This window comes from Catharus ustulatus, chromosome 18, assembly GCF_009819885.2.
Source record: "Catharus ustulatus isolate bCatUst1 chromosome 18, bCatUst1.pri.v2, whole genome shotgun sequence".
Lineage (NCBI taxonomy): Eukaryota > Metazoa > Chordata > Aves > Passeriformes > Turdidae > Catharus > Catharus ustulatus.
The window spans coordinates 8,545,163-8,561,714 of record NC_046238.1 but is presented as its reverse complement, the minus strand read 5'-3'; the positions used below and the strand labels follow the sequence as shown (position 1 = coordinate 8,561,714).

General features: G+C 44.0%; 1 protein-coding gene across 4 annotated transcripts in view; it reads right to left on the bottom strand.

The window, feature by feature from the left end:
* DGCR2 (DiGeorge syndrome critical region gene 2) overlaps positions 1-16,552 on the bottom strand; it is a 68,559-nt gene that overhangs the window by 16,118 nt on the left and 35,889 nt on the right. For 2 of the 4 annotated variants that reach the window (XM_033075708.2, XM_033075709.2), the window contains 9 exons: positions 15,854-16,064; positions 14,445-14,521; positions 11,281-11,457; positions 9,825-9,950; positions 7,697-7,907; positions 6,326-6,402; positions 4,267-4,443; positions 2,793-2,918; positions 1,411-1,621 (listed from right to left, as the gene is read on the bottom strand). In XM_033075708.2, the coding sequence (XP_032931599.1) occupies positions 1,411-1,621; positions 2,793-2,918; positions 4,267-4,443; positions 6,326-6,402; positions 7,697-7,907; positions 9,825-9,950; positions 11,281-11,457; positions 14,445-14,521; positions 15,854-16,064 (1,393 nt within the window). The remainder of the gene's footprint in view (positions 1-1,410; positions 1,622-2,792; positions 2,919-4,266; positions 4,444-6,325; positions 6,403-7,696; positions 7,908-9,824; positions 9,951-11,280; positions 11,458-14,444; positions 14,522-15,853; positions 16,065-16,552) is intronic. The other 2 variants (XM_033075710.2, XM_042779829.1) reach the window with 1 other exon arrangement.

Here is a 16,552-nt window from a genome sequence, read left to right as displayed (position 1 = left end):
AAAAACTTAGGTCATACTGCTCTGGATCAAACCATTTACAGTAATTTCACTACTATAAGGTACACCCTTTTCACAAAAATTTTGGTCCGAACACAGAAGTGCGCCTTACAGTCCAGTGTGCCATATATACGCATAAAGTTTGGAAATTTGTCAACATGAAAGGGCGAGCCCGCAACAGCCCCGAGCCTAGCAGAGCCCGCCCGGTGGCGACATCGGGGCAGCACCGGACTGGAGCGAGCCCGGTGGCATTGGGGCAGCACTGGCACGGGTCGAACCCTCCGGCATCTGGGCTGTTCCGGCACGAGGGAAAGTGCCCGGGGGGATATGGGGCTCCCAGCGCGGCATGGAGCACTGGGAGTGCCAGAGGGGCAAGGGGTTCCCAGAGCTGCACAGAGCGCAAGGGCGGCACAGGGAGGGAGGGAGCGGGCTGCCGCAGAAGCCGCAGCCATCCGAGCCAACCCCAAAGTGCCCACCGCGGCCGCGCCAAAGTGGCCCCAAGCCACCGCAGCCACCCGGCACCAGGGGCAGGCGGGTGTGCCGCGGCCCGCGCATGGGGAGGGCACTTGGGGCTGCCTTTAAGGGCTACGCTAATCTGTGAAAACTGTTTGCAAATTGAGCACCTGACAGTAAACTCCACGATCTTGGGATTCCGTTACTAATTAGTTACTTTGCTACCCACAGCACAGATCTTCGCGGCAAAAAAAAAGTGCGCCTCATAGTCCGGTGCGCCTTATGCAATGTACAAAGTTGCGAATTTTGCCGACTCCCGTAGATGCGCCTTATAATCCGGTGCGCCTTATGGTCGTGAAATTACTCTCACCCTCCAGAGACAGAAATACACCTTTACACAGACATTCCTGGTGATCTGGCATGGAAGACCAGGAGGCACAAAAAACATGCAAGAAAAGAAGGAATTGTCGGGAACTAACAGAATGAAATATCTAAAGCCACCCAAAGACGGTGGTTGCAACTCAAAATGACTTTTTATTTTCTTTACTTCATTTCCATCTCCTTAAAGTTACACTTTGTTAGACCTAAGGGTACTCCATGGAAACCAAAATCCTGTTGAAAACTTAAAATGATTATTTTTATACAAGCAAGTGCAGTAGCAGTTATTGTTAAATCCACCTTTCCTGAGGAAGTTCAAGAATACCTGGACATTGCTAAGACAACCTGAAGATGACTCTGCTGGAAAAGAGACTCTGCTGAATTGAATAATCTGTTAATATTAATTAAAACAAACTGCACATGGGGCACTGTCAAACAGCCAACCAACAAGTTCATACTGCCTTATCCATCTGATGTAAATTTTACCACCAAATTTTCTAGACAAACTGAACCACCAGCATTTCTGCTACACAGAAATCATCCTCTAGAACATGAGATCTTTGTCCTTCTCCTCCTACTCACCTACTCTGGTCCTTCCTCACAAATGTTTTTTCTTCCAAGTCCCACTCCTGTGCTACGATGAATCTCAGCTCCTGGTCGGCAGTGAAGGTGGCAAGGGATCCATTCACCTGCTGACATGTCTGCACAGCATCCCAGTAGTTCTCCCCATTTAAATACACCCTGTAACAGCTGGCTGTGCCCTCATAGTAGTGCCATCCTGTTGGGCACTTTCCTAGGAAACATGAAGAATAGAAGGGAAACCATTCCCCCCAAATTAGGATCTTTAAGATAACACAACCTAATCAATAATCACTGGGACATCTACAAATAACAGTGTGTACACTTCACCTCCACAGGAGGAGGCGCACACATTACACATCCCTGAAGAATTACTTTACCATAGTTTCCGATAAATGTCGATTTTTTAAAATGTTTTTAAAAAGATTAAGCGCCTACTAAAATTCCATCACACTGTCACAGCCTTCAAAATCTTTAATTAAACCACTGTGGTTTAATCTACTGTGAAACACATTTCTCTGCACATCTCTATAAAACAAATACATTTGATCAATCCAAGCGAAAACAAGCAGCACAAAAACCCTGGAGGTGGCCAATTTAGTAACTGTGTCTTCCTATCAGGTGATTAGCAATACATCCAACTTGCTGTGAGGTTTTCAACCTACTATTACAGTCTCAATAGTATTCATATAATCCTGCTCCCAGAGCCAATCATTCAACACAATAGGAGTTCCAGGGAAATTCTTGGCTCCTTTGGAAAAAACATCATGTAAAGCAGATCTTTAGGAATTAAGAAGTGATGCTGTGAACTGCTGTCTCTGCCTTCTCCCGATTAGCTCAACTGAGGGAATCTCAAACAAAAGCCTTGAGGCATTTCTGGACAAAACAGGCCCATGGGTTTTTTGACTGACATTCTTGGACATGATGGGTGACTAACAGAGAATCACAGGACAGGACAGGATGACATTCAAAATAAATATGAAATATGATTTTAGCACCTGCATCTGCACTCCTCGTTTTGCATTACCTAAGAAACTTAAAATTCAAAAACTCTTGCTCGGTTCATTGCAAGTCACAGCTCTGTTCTCAAGCCTCTTTATTCTGTTTTCTGTAATTGCGATGAGTTGTAACAGAAAATTGCAACTCTGGTTTCACAAAAAGAGGATTAACAGGGACATGGCCTTCTTTGCATGTCCTGGTCTGCTACATAAACCATGCAGGACATATACAAAAGAAATGCACAAACACCTGAAATAGCACTGCATGTCAAAGTTTGGTCAAAAAGCTATGAAAGAGAAAAGAATATTACTCTTCATTTTAAAATAGTCTAAATTTGAAAATTAATTAGCAGAAAGATGGCCCAGATTTCCCAGTCTGCAACTTACTGCTGAAGCGCACGGGTTGTGCCACGTTGACCGTGTGGAAGCGGGTGGTCTCTCCTCTTCTCCCTCGAGCATGCCACGAGTCCACATTCTCCTTCACATGGTAAGTTTGTTGGTCCTCTGTCAAACCTGGGGACCAGGAGCAATAGTTAGTACTGGTGAAAGATGCAAGCAATGGCAGATTTCATTTTATTAAGCTTTCTAGAGGGTTTAATTCAAGACATATGTGATACATGACTCAGGTAAGCAAAGATGGCAGGTGCCTGCAATAGCAGCTTTCACATTAAAGAACTTTGAAAAGGGATCTCCAGAGAGTGGGAAAGATAATGGAAAGTCTCTAGGGACACAGAGACTATTTTCAGCTCATTGACAAGGTGAGTTTTACCTGTTTAATGGAACTGACACACTTCCAAGCATCCTCTCCAAGACAGAGGAAAGCAACTGGTCTGAGAAGCTCAACATTTACTGCCACAGCCTGCTGCAGCTCCCTTCCTCTTTCCTGCTATTAGCAAAAGCTGGATCTTTTCTAGACCAAATCTGAAGGCCTTTTAAACAGGCCAGGACTTAAAAAGGGAGTCAGGCAGTAGTACGTCCACTGTCCTAGCAGCATCCTGATCCTGGCCCAGCAGGGGAAGTTCAGCCACCTTTAGCCCAGTGACCTGAAGCACGTGCCAACAGCAGATAGAGAAAACAGTGCTGGGACCTGGCAGCTGGAACAACTGCTCAGGGAGGATGGCCTGGCCCTTCCACTTCAATCCCTGATCAAAGCAGGATCAGCCATGACATCCCAATGGGTTTCTCAGGATTTTATCTAACCTGAGGATTTCAAAAACCTCTCAGGACAGAGGCTGCACAACTTCCCTGGCAGTCACTTGCACTCTTTGCCGCCCTCAAGTTAAACAACTTTTCTGCTTGAGAAGAAGCACCATTCTAGATCAGGAAAGGTTTAAGATTACCTGATAATGTTGCAAATACCTCTGTTGGTATCATGGCTTTTGGAGTACAGGTATGCAAGATACTGAACAAAAGCCTTGTTTTTTAACCCACTTTTAAGTCCATGATCTCCACTTGTCTTTCCCCTCTACGTCTAATTCACTGGAAATAATTTAGTAGAATTTGCTATACTCTAAATAAACCAGAAATAAGTGTTTCCTGATTTCAATGTAAAATTAATAACTTAAGAGCAATGTTTACTAATAAGGTATTAAAAAAAAAAACCCACAAACTTTTTGGCCCAACTTTATTTTGGGGTTGACACTGAGGCCTAATGATTTTATAGTAAAAGTCTGTACTGTGTGATAGACACACATTATGATGCTCTTATTTTCAAAATCAAGCAGAAATATAACTCCACCCCTTTTTTTTTTTCCTAGTTCACAGGCAAAAATTAGACAGGGAAATGAAACAATTTCCAGATACTTATTAAATGCACATTTAAAAACACAACATCGTTAACACTCAACTGAACACCACTTACTCCTTTTGCAGAGGAATGAAGATTTCTCATAGCAGTTTTCAGCATACCAGCTGTGTAAACCGTTGTGCCGGAGGTTAGGTGAACGGAAACACTGGAGTTGGGCACAAAGAATGTTTTCCTTTTCAGATGTAGCTGAATCAAAGGTAGGATCAGGGGGTAAAAACACTTCTGAAGAGCCTGGAACAAGACACATTGGGATTAGCAGCCTGTGGGTATGTAAAGCTTTAGAAAGGCCCTGTAACATCACTCATTTCATGCACACCAATTCCAATACAAAGAGTCCCCCAGCTTCAGCTCCCATTGGCAACACTGCTCTGGGGTAAGGCAAACAGCTGGAAGGGAAGGGGTGACTCACACAAAAAAGGCTGCTGTTTTCAAAGTCCTGGGTAATTCTGCCACTCTGAACCAGAAGTGATACTCCAACATCTCCTCGAGTGCTGCTTCACAGAGCCCCATGGGGTTTGCCTGACAATAGTTATACACCTCCTCAAACCAACGCTGAGTTTGGACACAGTTGCTCTCAGTGGAGCAAGAACCCACACAGCAATCTTGTGCCTGGCACTCCACACACCCAACAGTGCTTCCAAAGATGTGCATCCACCCGTGCAGCCCCTGCAGAGCTGTTCCATGCTTGGGGATGCACTAGGGCATCCACAGTTTGGTCCTTCCAACTCATGAAACAGCATCCTGATGGGCTCCAAACACTGCAAAAGGTGTTGACAGCATTTTCTGGAATTCTTGTATTCCACATGTCCCAATAATAAATCACAATTTTCAAGCCATAGAACCCTAAATCATTTTTTTTCAAACAGGTATTAAGAATTCAGAGTCTGCCTCAATACAAGCCTAAGAAAAGTTTTTCACAAACCACTGAATGTTACTATGTACTTTATTTTGTAGAGGCATCTCTTTCTTAAATATAAAGCTTGAAAACATAGGATTATGTGGTACTAAGAAGGTTTAAATTCATATAATCCATCAAATTAAATAAAACTAATGTTCAAGTTATGATGATTTTCCTGTAATTCATGCCTCCCTGTTGTGACCACTCTGTCAGCAGATGGCAGTGCAGGCAGCTTTCCAAAGAGCAAAGAAAGATCCTTTTAAGGAGAATCTTTGTATTCATGTGTCAAAAGAAGTATTTTTCAAGACCCAACTGTTTGAAAATTCTGATCAGAATTATGTGTCTGTACCTAAAGGAAGGTTTTCCTTCTAGATATCCCATGAATACTGAAAACTGTACATCAGAAACAAACTCTCCAGATTCGTTTCCAAATGCTACACTGCAATCCACAATGCTGATGCTTAAAAACTAGACCTTTGTTATAAATTTTCTATTACCTAAACCAGTACATGAATTAGGCAACTGTATATGTAAGAGCTCATACTGTCAGTTAATCTCTAAACTGAAAGAGATAAAAATAAAAGGTGCAGAAATACAACTTTGCATTTTCAGCAGAGGGAGCTAGCTACTTGTTTTGCAACTGAAACAGTTTAGACCGTGATGCCCATCAAATTAATGTTCAGTTTTTCAGATAAAATGAGACATATTTCAGGGATTATGCAAATTCTGACACGGTTTAAGTAAACTACCTGAAATTCTTTAAAAAGAAAAAATCAGTGTAAATTCTGCAAAACTCAAGTGTGCTGTTTTAGTACATAAAATTCTACCAATTTTCAAAAAGCTAAAACCTCCTAACATGCTACACTAGTGTGTAAATACTAGAACCAGCAATCAGCAGTTCATCCAAACATTCACCACAAAGAATTAGAAATTACAGAGCCGTTTCCTTTCTCTCATCTTCATCAAGGGGGAAACCCAAATAAAATGACACATGTTCTTTCCATGCCAGCATGAAAACCCATAAAACTTGTTAAACTTTAAAATAAGATGCACATTGAGTATTAAACTCTTCCACTTCTACCCTGTAAAGCAAAGCACTTCACCTGTACTATTTGAACATTACCAGTGAAAGAAGTCATGTTGTTCTTCCAAATCATATTCATGCTTTAATACAGTTTTCCTGGGCACTGAACTAAGCAGTCATTTGAGACCTACCTTTATAAGCCACTTCCCAGTGACCTTCCAGAGAGTGATTTCGATTGGTGATCACATACTGATATCCCACCCAGAACCTGCAAAACAAATTAAGTTACATTCTAAAATTACAGGCCAAAAGCACAGTAACAAACTACATTACATGGAACCTTCTAACGTCTTCATATGAAAAAGATAATTTTTAAAAATATTCTGACGCCTTCCTTCCTTTGCTTTCTGGCTCATACATTGGCAGTACAGAGAGACTACAGCTGAGGAACAGAGAAAAATACTTGATAAAACACTTAGTAGTTTTCTAGGGCTACAAATTATAACTGACTATTTCTACTCATAAGCAGCACCTTATTCTGTTGCCATGGCAGCACTCCAGTATCTCAAAAATCACACAGCAGCATCCAGAAGTCAAGTATTTCTGAACATAAACAACTTAGGTCAGACTGCTCTGGATCAAACCATTTAACTCTCCAGAGACAGAAATACACCTTTACTCAGATCAACTCCTGTTGATCTGTCATGGCTGCCCAGGAGTCACAAAAAACATGCAAAAAGAGAAGGAATTGTTTGTGGTGATCTAACAGAATGAAATATCTCAACACACACAAACATGTTAGTTGCAAAACAAAATGCCTTTTTATTCTCTTTACTTCATCTCCATCTCCTTAAATTCATTCTTTGTTAGAGCTAAGGGTAGAGTAATTTAAGGATTATAAGCCACAAGCTTTCGATTAAAATTTTGATCCCAACCCGGAAGTGCGGTTTACACTGAGGAGCAGCCAATATATGGATGAAGTTATGAAATTTGCCAACCTGGAAGTGCAATCCCGCAGCAGCCCTGAGCCAATCCGAGTCTACACAGCCCCGAGCGGGGTCGAGCCAGTAAACCCCGCGATTCTGTTACTAATTGGCAACTTTGTGAAAGTTGCACGCGGATCCTCGCTGCGAACAAATGTGCGGCTTATAATCAGGTGGAGCTTATAATAGTGAAATTACTGTACTTCTGGGAAATCAAAATCTTGTTGAAAAATTTAAATTATTATTTTTTTACAAGGTATTGTAGCAGCATTGTTAAATCCACCTTCCCTGATGAAGTTCAAGGACACCTGGACATTGCTAAGACAACCTGATGATGACTCTGCTGAAAAAGAGACTCTGCTGAATTGAATAATCTGTTAATATTAATTAAAACAAATTGCACATGGGGCAATGCCAAACAGCCAGCCAACACGTTCGTATTGGTTTATCCACCTGATGTAAATTTTACCACCAGATTCTCTACACAAACTGAACCACCATCATTTCTGTGTAGTACACTACACTACAAAGAAATCATCCTCTGTAACATGGGATCTTTGTCCTTCTCTCCTTACTCACCTATGCAGGTCCCACCTCACAAATGTTTTTTCTTCCAAGTCCCACTCCTGTGCTACGATGAATCTCAGCTCCTGGTCGGCAGTGAAGGTGGCAAGGGATCCGTTCACCTGCTGACATGTCTGCACAGCATCCCAATAGTTCTTCCCATTTAAATACACCCTGTAACAGCTGGCTGTGCCCTCATAGTAGTGCCATCCTGTTGGGCACTTTCCTAGGAAACATGAAGAATAGAAGGGAAACCATTCCCCCCAAATTAGGATCTTTAAGATAACACATCCTAATCAATGATCACTGGGACATCTACAAATAACAGTGTGTACACTTCACCTCCACAGGAGGAGGTGCACACATTACACATCCCTGAAGAATTACTTTACCATAGTTTCTGATAAATGGCGATTTTTTTTTTAACATGTTGACAAAATGATTAAGCTCCTACTAAAATTCCATCACACTGTCACAAGCCTTCAAAATCTTTAATTAAACCACTGTGGTTTAATCTACTGTGAAACACATTTCTCTTCACATCTTTATAAAATAAACACATTTGATCAATCCAAGCGAAAACAAGCAGCACAAAAACCCTGGAGGTGGCCAATTTAGTAACTGTGTCTTCCTATCAGGTGATTAGCAATACATCCAACTTGCTGTGAGGTTTTCAACCTACTATTACAGTCTCAATAGTATTCATATAATCCTGCTCCCAGAGTCAATCATTCAACACAATAGGAGTTCCAGGGAAATTCTTGGCTCCTTTGGAAAAAACATCATGTAAAGCAGATCTTTAGGAATTAAGAAGTGACGCTGTGAACTGCTGTCTGTGCCTTCTCCCGATTAGCTCAACTGAGGGAACCTCAAACAAAAGCCTTGAGGCATTTCTGGACAAAACAGGCCCATAGGTTTTTGACTGACATTCTTGGACATGATGGGTGACTAACAGAGAATCACAGGACAGGACAGGATGACATTCAAAATAAATGTGAAATATGATTTTAGCACCTGCATCTGCACTCCTCGTTTTGCATTACCTAAGAAACTTAAAATTCAAAAACTGTCCTCTGCTCATTGCAAGTCACATTTCTGTTCTCAAGCCTCTTTATTCTGTTTTCTGTAACTGAGTTGTAACAGAAAATTGCAACTCTGGTTTCACAAAAAACAGGGACACGGTCTTCTTTGCATGTCCTGGTCTGCTACATAAACCATGCAGGACATATACAAAAGAAATGCACAAACACCTGAAACAGCACTGCATCTCAAAGTTTGATCAAATAGCTATGAAAGAGAAAAGAATATTACAGTAATTTCACGAATACAAGCCACACTGAGTATAAGCTGCATCACCGGGTGTTGGCAAATATTTCGTTCTTTGTCCATAAATAAGCCGCACCTGAGTATAAGCCGCTCTGTCGTTCGCAGCGAGGACCCGCGTGCAACAAAGCTGCCAATTAGTAACAGAACCGCGGCAGGGCGGGGTTTACTGGCTCGGCTCGGGCTGTGCAGGCTCGGCCCGCACGGGGCTGCCGACGAGGCCAGGTGGTCCAGCTCAGTGGGGCTGCTCCGGGCCAGTCGCCACCTCTGGGTTCGCTCGACCTGGCCCAGCGTTGCTCTGTGGTGGCAGGCAGGGACGCAGCCCTCCCTGCTCCCGCGGTGGCAGAGACAGGCGGGGACAGAGCACCCTGCCTCCTGCCCGAGCTGCGGCGGTGGCGGCACGGGGCACCCGCGTTCCCCCCGGGCCGCGGCGATGGTGGCGCGGGGCCCCCCTGTCGCTCCCCGGGGCTGCAGCAGAGGAGGGAAGGAGAGAGTTCTCCCGCCTCTCTCCCCGCCCCCCGTGCTGCCTGCAGGGAGTCAGGCTCCACCCACGGCGCAACAGAGTAACACTTTCCCGGCTTCTAATGGCAGCTGCTTGGCTCGGAAGCCTGGCTGGCACTTCTGAGGTTGTAAATGTCAGAAAATTATTCACATATTAGCCGCTCCTGAGTATAAGCCGCATTTCCGGTTTGGGATCAAAAACTTAGTCAAAATGGTGCGGCTTGTATTCATGAAATTACTGTACTCTTCACTTTAAAATAGCCTAAATTTGCAATTAATTAGCAGAAAGATTGCCCAGATTTCCCAGTCTGCAACTTACTGCTGAAGCGCACGGGCTGTGCCACGTTGACCGTGTGGAAGCGGGTGGTCTCTCCTCCTCTCCCTCGAGCGTGCCACGAGTCCACATTCTCCTTCACATGGTAAGTTTGTTGGTCCTCTGTCAAACCTGGGAACCAGGAGCAATGGTTAGTACTGGTGAAAGATGCAAGCAAGGGCAGATTTCATTTTATTAAGCTTTCTAGGGGGTTTAATTCAAGACATATGTGATACATGACTCAGGTAAGCAAAGATGGCAGGTGCCTGCAATAGCAGTTTTCACATTAAAGAACTTCGAAAAGGGATCTCCAGGGAGTGGGAAAGATAATGGATGGTCTCCAGGGACACAGAGACTATTTTCAGCTCATTGACAAGATGAGTTTTACCTATTTAATGGAACTGACACACTTCCAAGCATCCTCTCCAAGACAGAGGAAAGCAAATGGTCTGAGAAGCTCAACATTTACTGCCACAGCCTGCTGCAGCTCCCTTCCTCTTTCCTGCTGTTTTCTAGACCAAATCTGAAGGCCTTTTAAACAGGCCAGGACTTAAAAAGGGAGTCAGGCAGTAGTACGTCCACTGTCCTAGCAGCATCCTGATCCCTGCCCAGCAGGGGAAGCTTAGCCACCTTTAGCCCAGTGACCTAAAGCACATGCCAACAGCAGATAGAGAAAACAGTGCTGGGACCTGGCAGCTGGAACAACTGCTCAGGGAGGATGGCCTGGCCCCTCCACTTCAATCCCTGATCAAAGCAGGGTCAGCCATGACATCTCAATGAGTTGCTCAGGATTTTATCTAACCTGAGGATTTTAAAAACCTCTCAGGACAGAGGCTGCACAACTTCCCTGGCAATCACTTGCACTCTTTACAGTCCTCAAGTTAAACAACTTTTCACCTTGTTAAGAAGCACCATCTAGATCAGGTAAGGGTTAAGATCACCTGATAATGTTGCAAAAACCTCTGTTGGTATCAAGGCTTTTGGAGTACAGGTATGCAAGATACAGAACAAAAGCCTTGTTTTTTAACCCACTTTAAGTCCATGATCTCCACCTGTCTTTCCCTTCCACGTCTAATTCACTGGAAAGAATTTAGTAGAATTTCCTATACTCTAAATAAACCAGAAATAAGTGTTTCCTGATTTCAATGTGAAATTAATAACTTAAGAGCAAAGTTTACTAATAAGGTATTAGAAAAAAAAAACCAAACAAGTCTTTTTCCCAAGTTTATTTTGGGATTGACACTGAGGCCTAATGATTTTTTAGTAAAACTCTATACTGTGTGACAGTCATACATTATGATGCTCTTATTTTCAAAATCAAGCAGAATTATAACTCCACCCTTTGTTTTTTCTCTAATTCACTGGGCAAAAATTAGAAAGGGAAATGCAACAATTTCCAGATATTTATTACATGCACATTTAAACACACAACATCGATAACACTCAGCTGAACACCACTTACTCGTTTTGCAGAGGAATGAAGATTTCTCATAGCAGTTTTCAGGATACCAGCTGTATAAACCATGGTGCCGGAGGGTAGGTAAATAGAAATACTGAAACTGGGCACAAAGAATGTTTTCCTTTTCAGACATAGCTGGATCAAAGGGAGGATCAGGGGGCAAAAACACTTCTGAAGAGCCTGGAACAAGACACATTGGGATTAGGAGCCTGTGAGTATGTAAAGCTTTAGAAAGGCCCTGCAACATCACTCATTTCATGCACACCAATTCCAATACAAAGAGTCCCCCAGCTTCAGCTCCCATTGGCAATGCTGCTGTGGGGGAAGGCAAACAGCTGGAAGGAAAGGGGTGACTCACACAAAAAAGGCTGCTGTTTTCAAAGTACTGGGTAATTCTGCCACTCAACCAGGAGAAGTGATACTCCAACATCTCCTCGAGTGCTGCTTCACAGAGCCCCATGGGGCTTGCCTGACAATAGTTATACACCTCCTCAAACCAACGCTGAGTTTGGACACAGTTGCTCCCAGTGGAGCAAGAACCCACACAGCAATCTTGTGCCTGGCACTCCACACACCCAGCAGTGCTTCCAAAGATGTGCATCCACCCGTGCAGCCCCTGCAGAGCTGTTCCATGCTTGGGGATGCACTAGGGCATCCACAGTTTGGTCCTTTCAACTCATGAAACAGCATCCTGATGGGCTCCAAACACCGCAAAAGGTGTCGACAGCATTTTCTGGAGTTCTTGTATTCCACATGTCCCAATAATAAATCACAATTTTCAAGATATAGAACCCTAAATCATTTTTTTCCAACGGGTATTAACAATTCAGAGTCTGCCTCAATACAAGCCTAAGAAAAGTTTTTCACAAACCACTGAATGTTACTATGTACAGTAAATTCACGAATACAAGCCGCACTGACTATAAGCCGCATCTCTGGGTGTTGGTAAATATTTTGGTTTTTGTCCATAGATAAGCCGCACACGAATATAAGCCGCTCTGTCGTTCGCAGCGAGGACCCGCGTGCAATTATTAACAGAACGGCGGCAGGGCGGGGTTTACTGGCTGAGCTAAGGCTGTGCAGGCTCGGCCCGCTAGGGGCCGCTGATGGGGCCAGGCGGTCCAGCACGGTGCTGCAGCTCGGGGCCGGCCGGCCCTGCCACTGGGCTCGGTCACCCCGGGTCGGCGCTGCCCCGCGGTGGCAGGCAGGGACGGAGCTTCCCCCGCTCCTACGGCAGCGGCGGCGGGCGGGGACGGAGCTTTCCCGCGCCCGTGGCACCGGCGGCGGGCAGGGACGGAGTTTCCCCGCTCCTGCCGGGGCGGCGGCGGGCGGGGACAAAGCACCCCGTCGGCTCCCCGAGCCGCGGCAATGGCTGCGCGGGGCTCCCGTCGGCTCCCCGGGCCACAGCAATGGCGGCGCGCGCTTCCCCTCCCTCCCTGGGCCGCAGCAATGGCGGCGCCGGCTTCCCCCCCCCTCCCCGGGCCGCAGCAATGGCGGCGCCGGCTTCCCCCCCGCCTCCCCGGGCCGCGGCAGGGGCGGCCCGGGTCCCCCCTCTCCTCCCCGGGCCGCGGTAGGGGCGGCCCGGGTCCCCCCTCTCCTCCCCGGGCCGCGGTAGGGGCGGCCCGGGTCCCCCCTCTCCTCCCCGGGCCGCGGTAGGGGCGGCCCGGGTCCCCCCTCTCCTCCCCGGGCCGCGGCAATGGCGGCGCCGGGCCCCCCCCGTCTCTCCCCTGGGCTGTGGCAGAGGAGGAAAGAGAGCTCTCCCGCCTCTCTCCCCGCCCCCCGTGCTGCCTACAGGGAGCCAGGCTCCACCCGCGGTGCAACAAAGTAGCGATTTGTAACAATCGCAAAATGCCGACTTTGCAGCTGCTCGGCTCAGCACTCTGGCAGGCACTTCTGAGGTTGTATTAGCCGCTCCTGATTATTAGCCGCATTTCCGGTTTAGGAGCAAAATCTTAGTCAAATTGGTGCGGCTTGTATTCGTGAAATTACTGTACTTTATTTTGTAGAGGCATCTCTTTATTAAATATAAAGCTTGAAATCAGAGGATTATGCGGTACTAAGGGTTAAATTCATATAATCCATCAAATTAAATAAAACTAATGTTCAAGTTATGATGATTTTCCTGTAATTCATGCCTCCCTGTTGTGACCACTCTGTCAGCAGATGGTAGTGCAGGCAGCTTTCCAAAGAGCAAAGAAAGGTCCTTTTAAGGAGAATCTTTGTATTCATGTGTCAAAAGAAGTATTTTTCAAGACCCAGCTGTTTGAAAATTCTGATCAGAATTATGTGTCTGTACCTAAAGGAAGGTTTTCCTTCTAGATATCCCATGAATACTGAAAACTGTACATCAGAAACAAACTCTCCAGATTCGTTTCCAAATGCTACACTGGAATCCACAATGCTGATGCTTAAAAACTAGACCTTTGTTATAAATTTTCTATTACCTAAACCAGTACATGAATTAGGCAACTGTATAGGTAAGAGCTCATACTGTGAGTTAATCTCTAAACAAAATGCCCAAAAATAAAAATAAAAGGTGCAGAAATACAACTTTGCATTTTCAGCAGAGGGAGCTAGCTACTTGTTTTGCAATTGAAACAGTTTAGACCGTGATGCCCATCAAATTAATGTTCAGTTTTTCAGATAAAATGAGACATATTTCAGGGATTATGCAAATTCTGACACGGTTTAAGTAAACTACCCGAAATTCTTTAAAAAGAAAAAATCAGTGTAAATTCTGCAAAACTCAAGTGTGCTGTTTTAGTACATAAAATTCTACCAATTTTTAAAAAGCTAAAACCTCCCAACGTGCTACACTAGTGTGCAAATACTAGAACCAGCAATCAGCAGTTCATCCAAACATTCACCACAAAGAATGAGAAATTACAGAGTCGTTTCCTTTCTCTCATCTTCATCAAGGGGGAAACCCAAATAAAATGACACATGTTCTTTCCATGCCAGCATGAAAACCCATAAAACTTCTTAAACTTTAAAATAAGATGTGCATTGAGTATTAAACTCTTCCACTTCTACCCTGTAAAGCAAAGCACTTCACCTGTACTATTTGAACATTACCAGTGAAAGAAGTCCTGTCGTTCTTCCAAATCATATTCATGCTTTAACACAGTTTTCATGGACACTGAACTAAGCAGTCATTTGAGACCTACCTTTATAAGCCACTTCCCAGTGACCTTCCAGAGAGTGATTTCGATTGGTGATCACATACTGATATCCCACCCAGAACCTGCAAAACAAATTAAGTTACATTCTAAAATTACAGGCCAAAAACACAGTAACAAACTACATTACATGGAACCTTCTAACGTCTTCATATGAATAAGATAATTTTCAAAATATTCTGACGCCTTCTTTCCTTCGCTTTCTGGCTCATACATTGGCAATAGAGAGAGACTACAGCTGAGGAACAGAGAAAAATACTTGATAAAATACTTAGCAGTTTTCTAGGGCTACAAATTATAACTGACTATTTCTACTCATAAGCAGCACCTTATTCTGTTGTCATGGCAGCACTCCAGTATCTCAAAAATCACACAGCAGCATCCAGAAGTCAAGTATTTCTGAACATAAACAACTTAGGTCAGACTGCTCTGGATCAAACCATTTAACTCTCCAGAGACAGAAATACACCTTTACTCAGACAATCCTGTTGATCTGTCATGGCAGCCCAGGAGTCACAAAAAACATGCAAAAAGAGAAGGAATTGTTTGTTGTGAACTAACAGAACGAAATATCTAAAGCCACCCAAACATGGTGGTTGCCTCTCAAAATGCCTTTTTACTCTCTTTACTTCATTTCCATCTCCTTCAATTTACTCTTTGTTAGAGCTAAGGGTTCTTAATGGAAACCAAAACATTGTTGAAAAACTTAAATAAAGTAATATCACGATTATAATCCACACTTCCAGGTGTCGGCAACGTTTCCTTCTTGGTTCATATATAAGCCCCACCTGATTATAATCCGTACTTGCATTCGCAGGAGGATCCACGTGCAACTTTCACAAAGTTGCCAATTAGTAACAGAACCGCGGGATCGCGGGGTTTACTGGCTCGGCCCCGCATGGGGCCACGCGGGCTCGGATCAGCTCAGGGCTGTTGCTGGCTTGCACTTCCCAGCAGAAAATTTGTGAATTTCATACATATATTGGCCTCACCGAATTATATGCTGCACTTCCGGGTTCGAACCAAAATTTTAGTCTAAATGGTGCGACTTATAATAGTGAAATTACTGTAATTATTTGTATACAAGGTAGTGCAGCAGTCATGGTTTAATCCATCTTCCCTGATGAAGTTCAACAATACCTGGACATTGCTAAGACAACCTGAAGATGACTCTGCTGATAAAAAGACACTGCTGAATTGAATAATCTATTAATATCAAGTAAAACAAACTGTACATGGGGCACTGCCAAACAGCCAACCAACATGTTCATACTGGGTTATCCACCTGATGTAAATTTTACCACCAGATTTTCTACACAAACTGCACGACCAGTATTTCTGCTACACAGAAATCATCCTCTAGAACATGGGATCTTTGTCCTTCTCTCCTTACTCACCTACGCAGGTAGTTCCTCACAAATTTTTTTTCTTCCAAGTCCCACTCCTGTGCTACGATGAATCTCAGCTCCTGGTCGGCAGTGAAGGTGGCGAGGGATCCGTTCACCTGCTGACATGTCTGCACAGCGTCCCAGTAGTTCTCCCCATTTAAATACATCCTGTAACAGCTGGCTGTGCCCTCATAGTAGTGCCATCCTGTTGGGCACTTTCCTAGGAAACATGAAGAATAGAAGGGAAACCATTCCCCCCAAATTAGGATCTTTAAGATAACACATCCTAATCAATAATCACTGGGACATCTACAAATAACAGTGTGTACACTCCACCTCCACAGGAGGAGGTGCACACATTACACATCCCTGAAGAATTACTTTACCATAGTTTCTGATAAATGTTGACATGTTTTTTACATGTTTTCAAAAAGATTAAGCTCCCACTAAAATTCCATCACACTGTCACAGCCTTCAAAATCTTTAATTAAACCACTGTGGTTTAATCTACTGTGAAACACATTTCTCTGCACATCTTTATAAAATAAACACATTTGATCAATCCAAGCGAAAACAAGCAGCACAAAAACCCTGGAGGTGGCCAATTTAGTAACTGTGTCTTCCTATCAGGTGATTAGCAATACATCCAACTTGCTGTGAGGTTTTCAACCTACTATTACAGTCTCAATAGTATTCATATAATCCTGC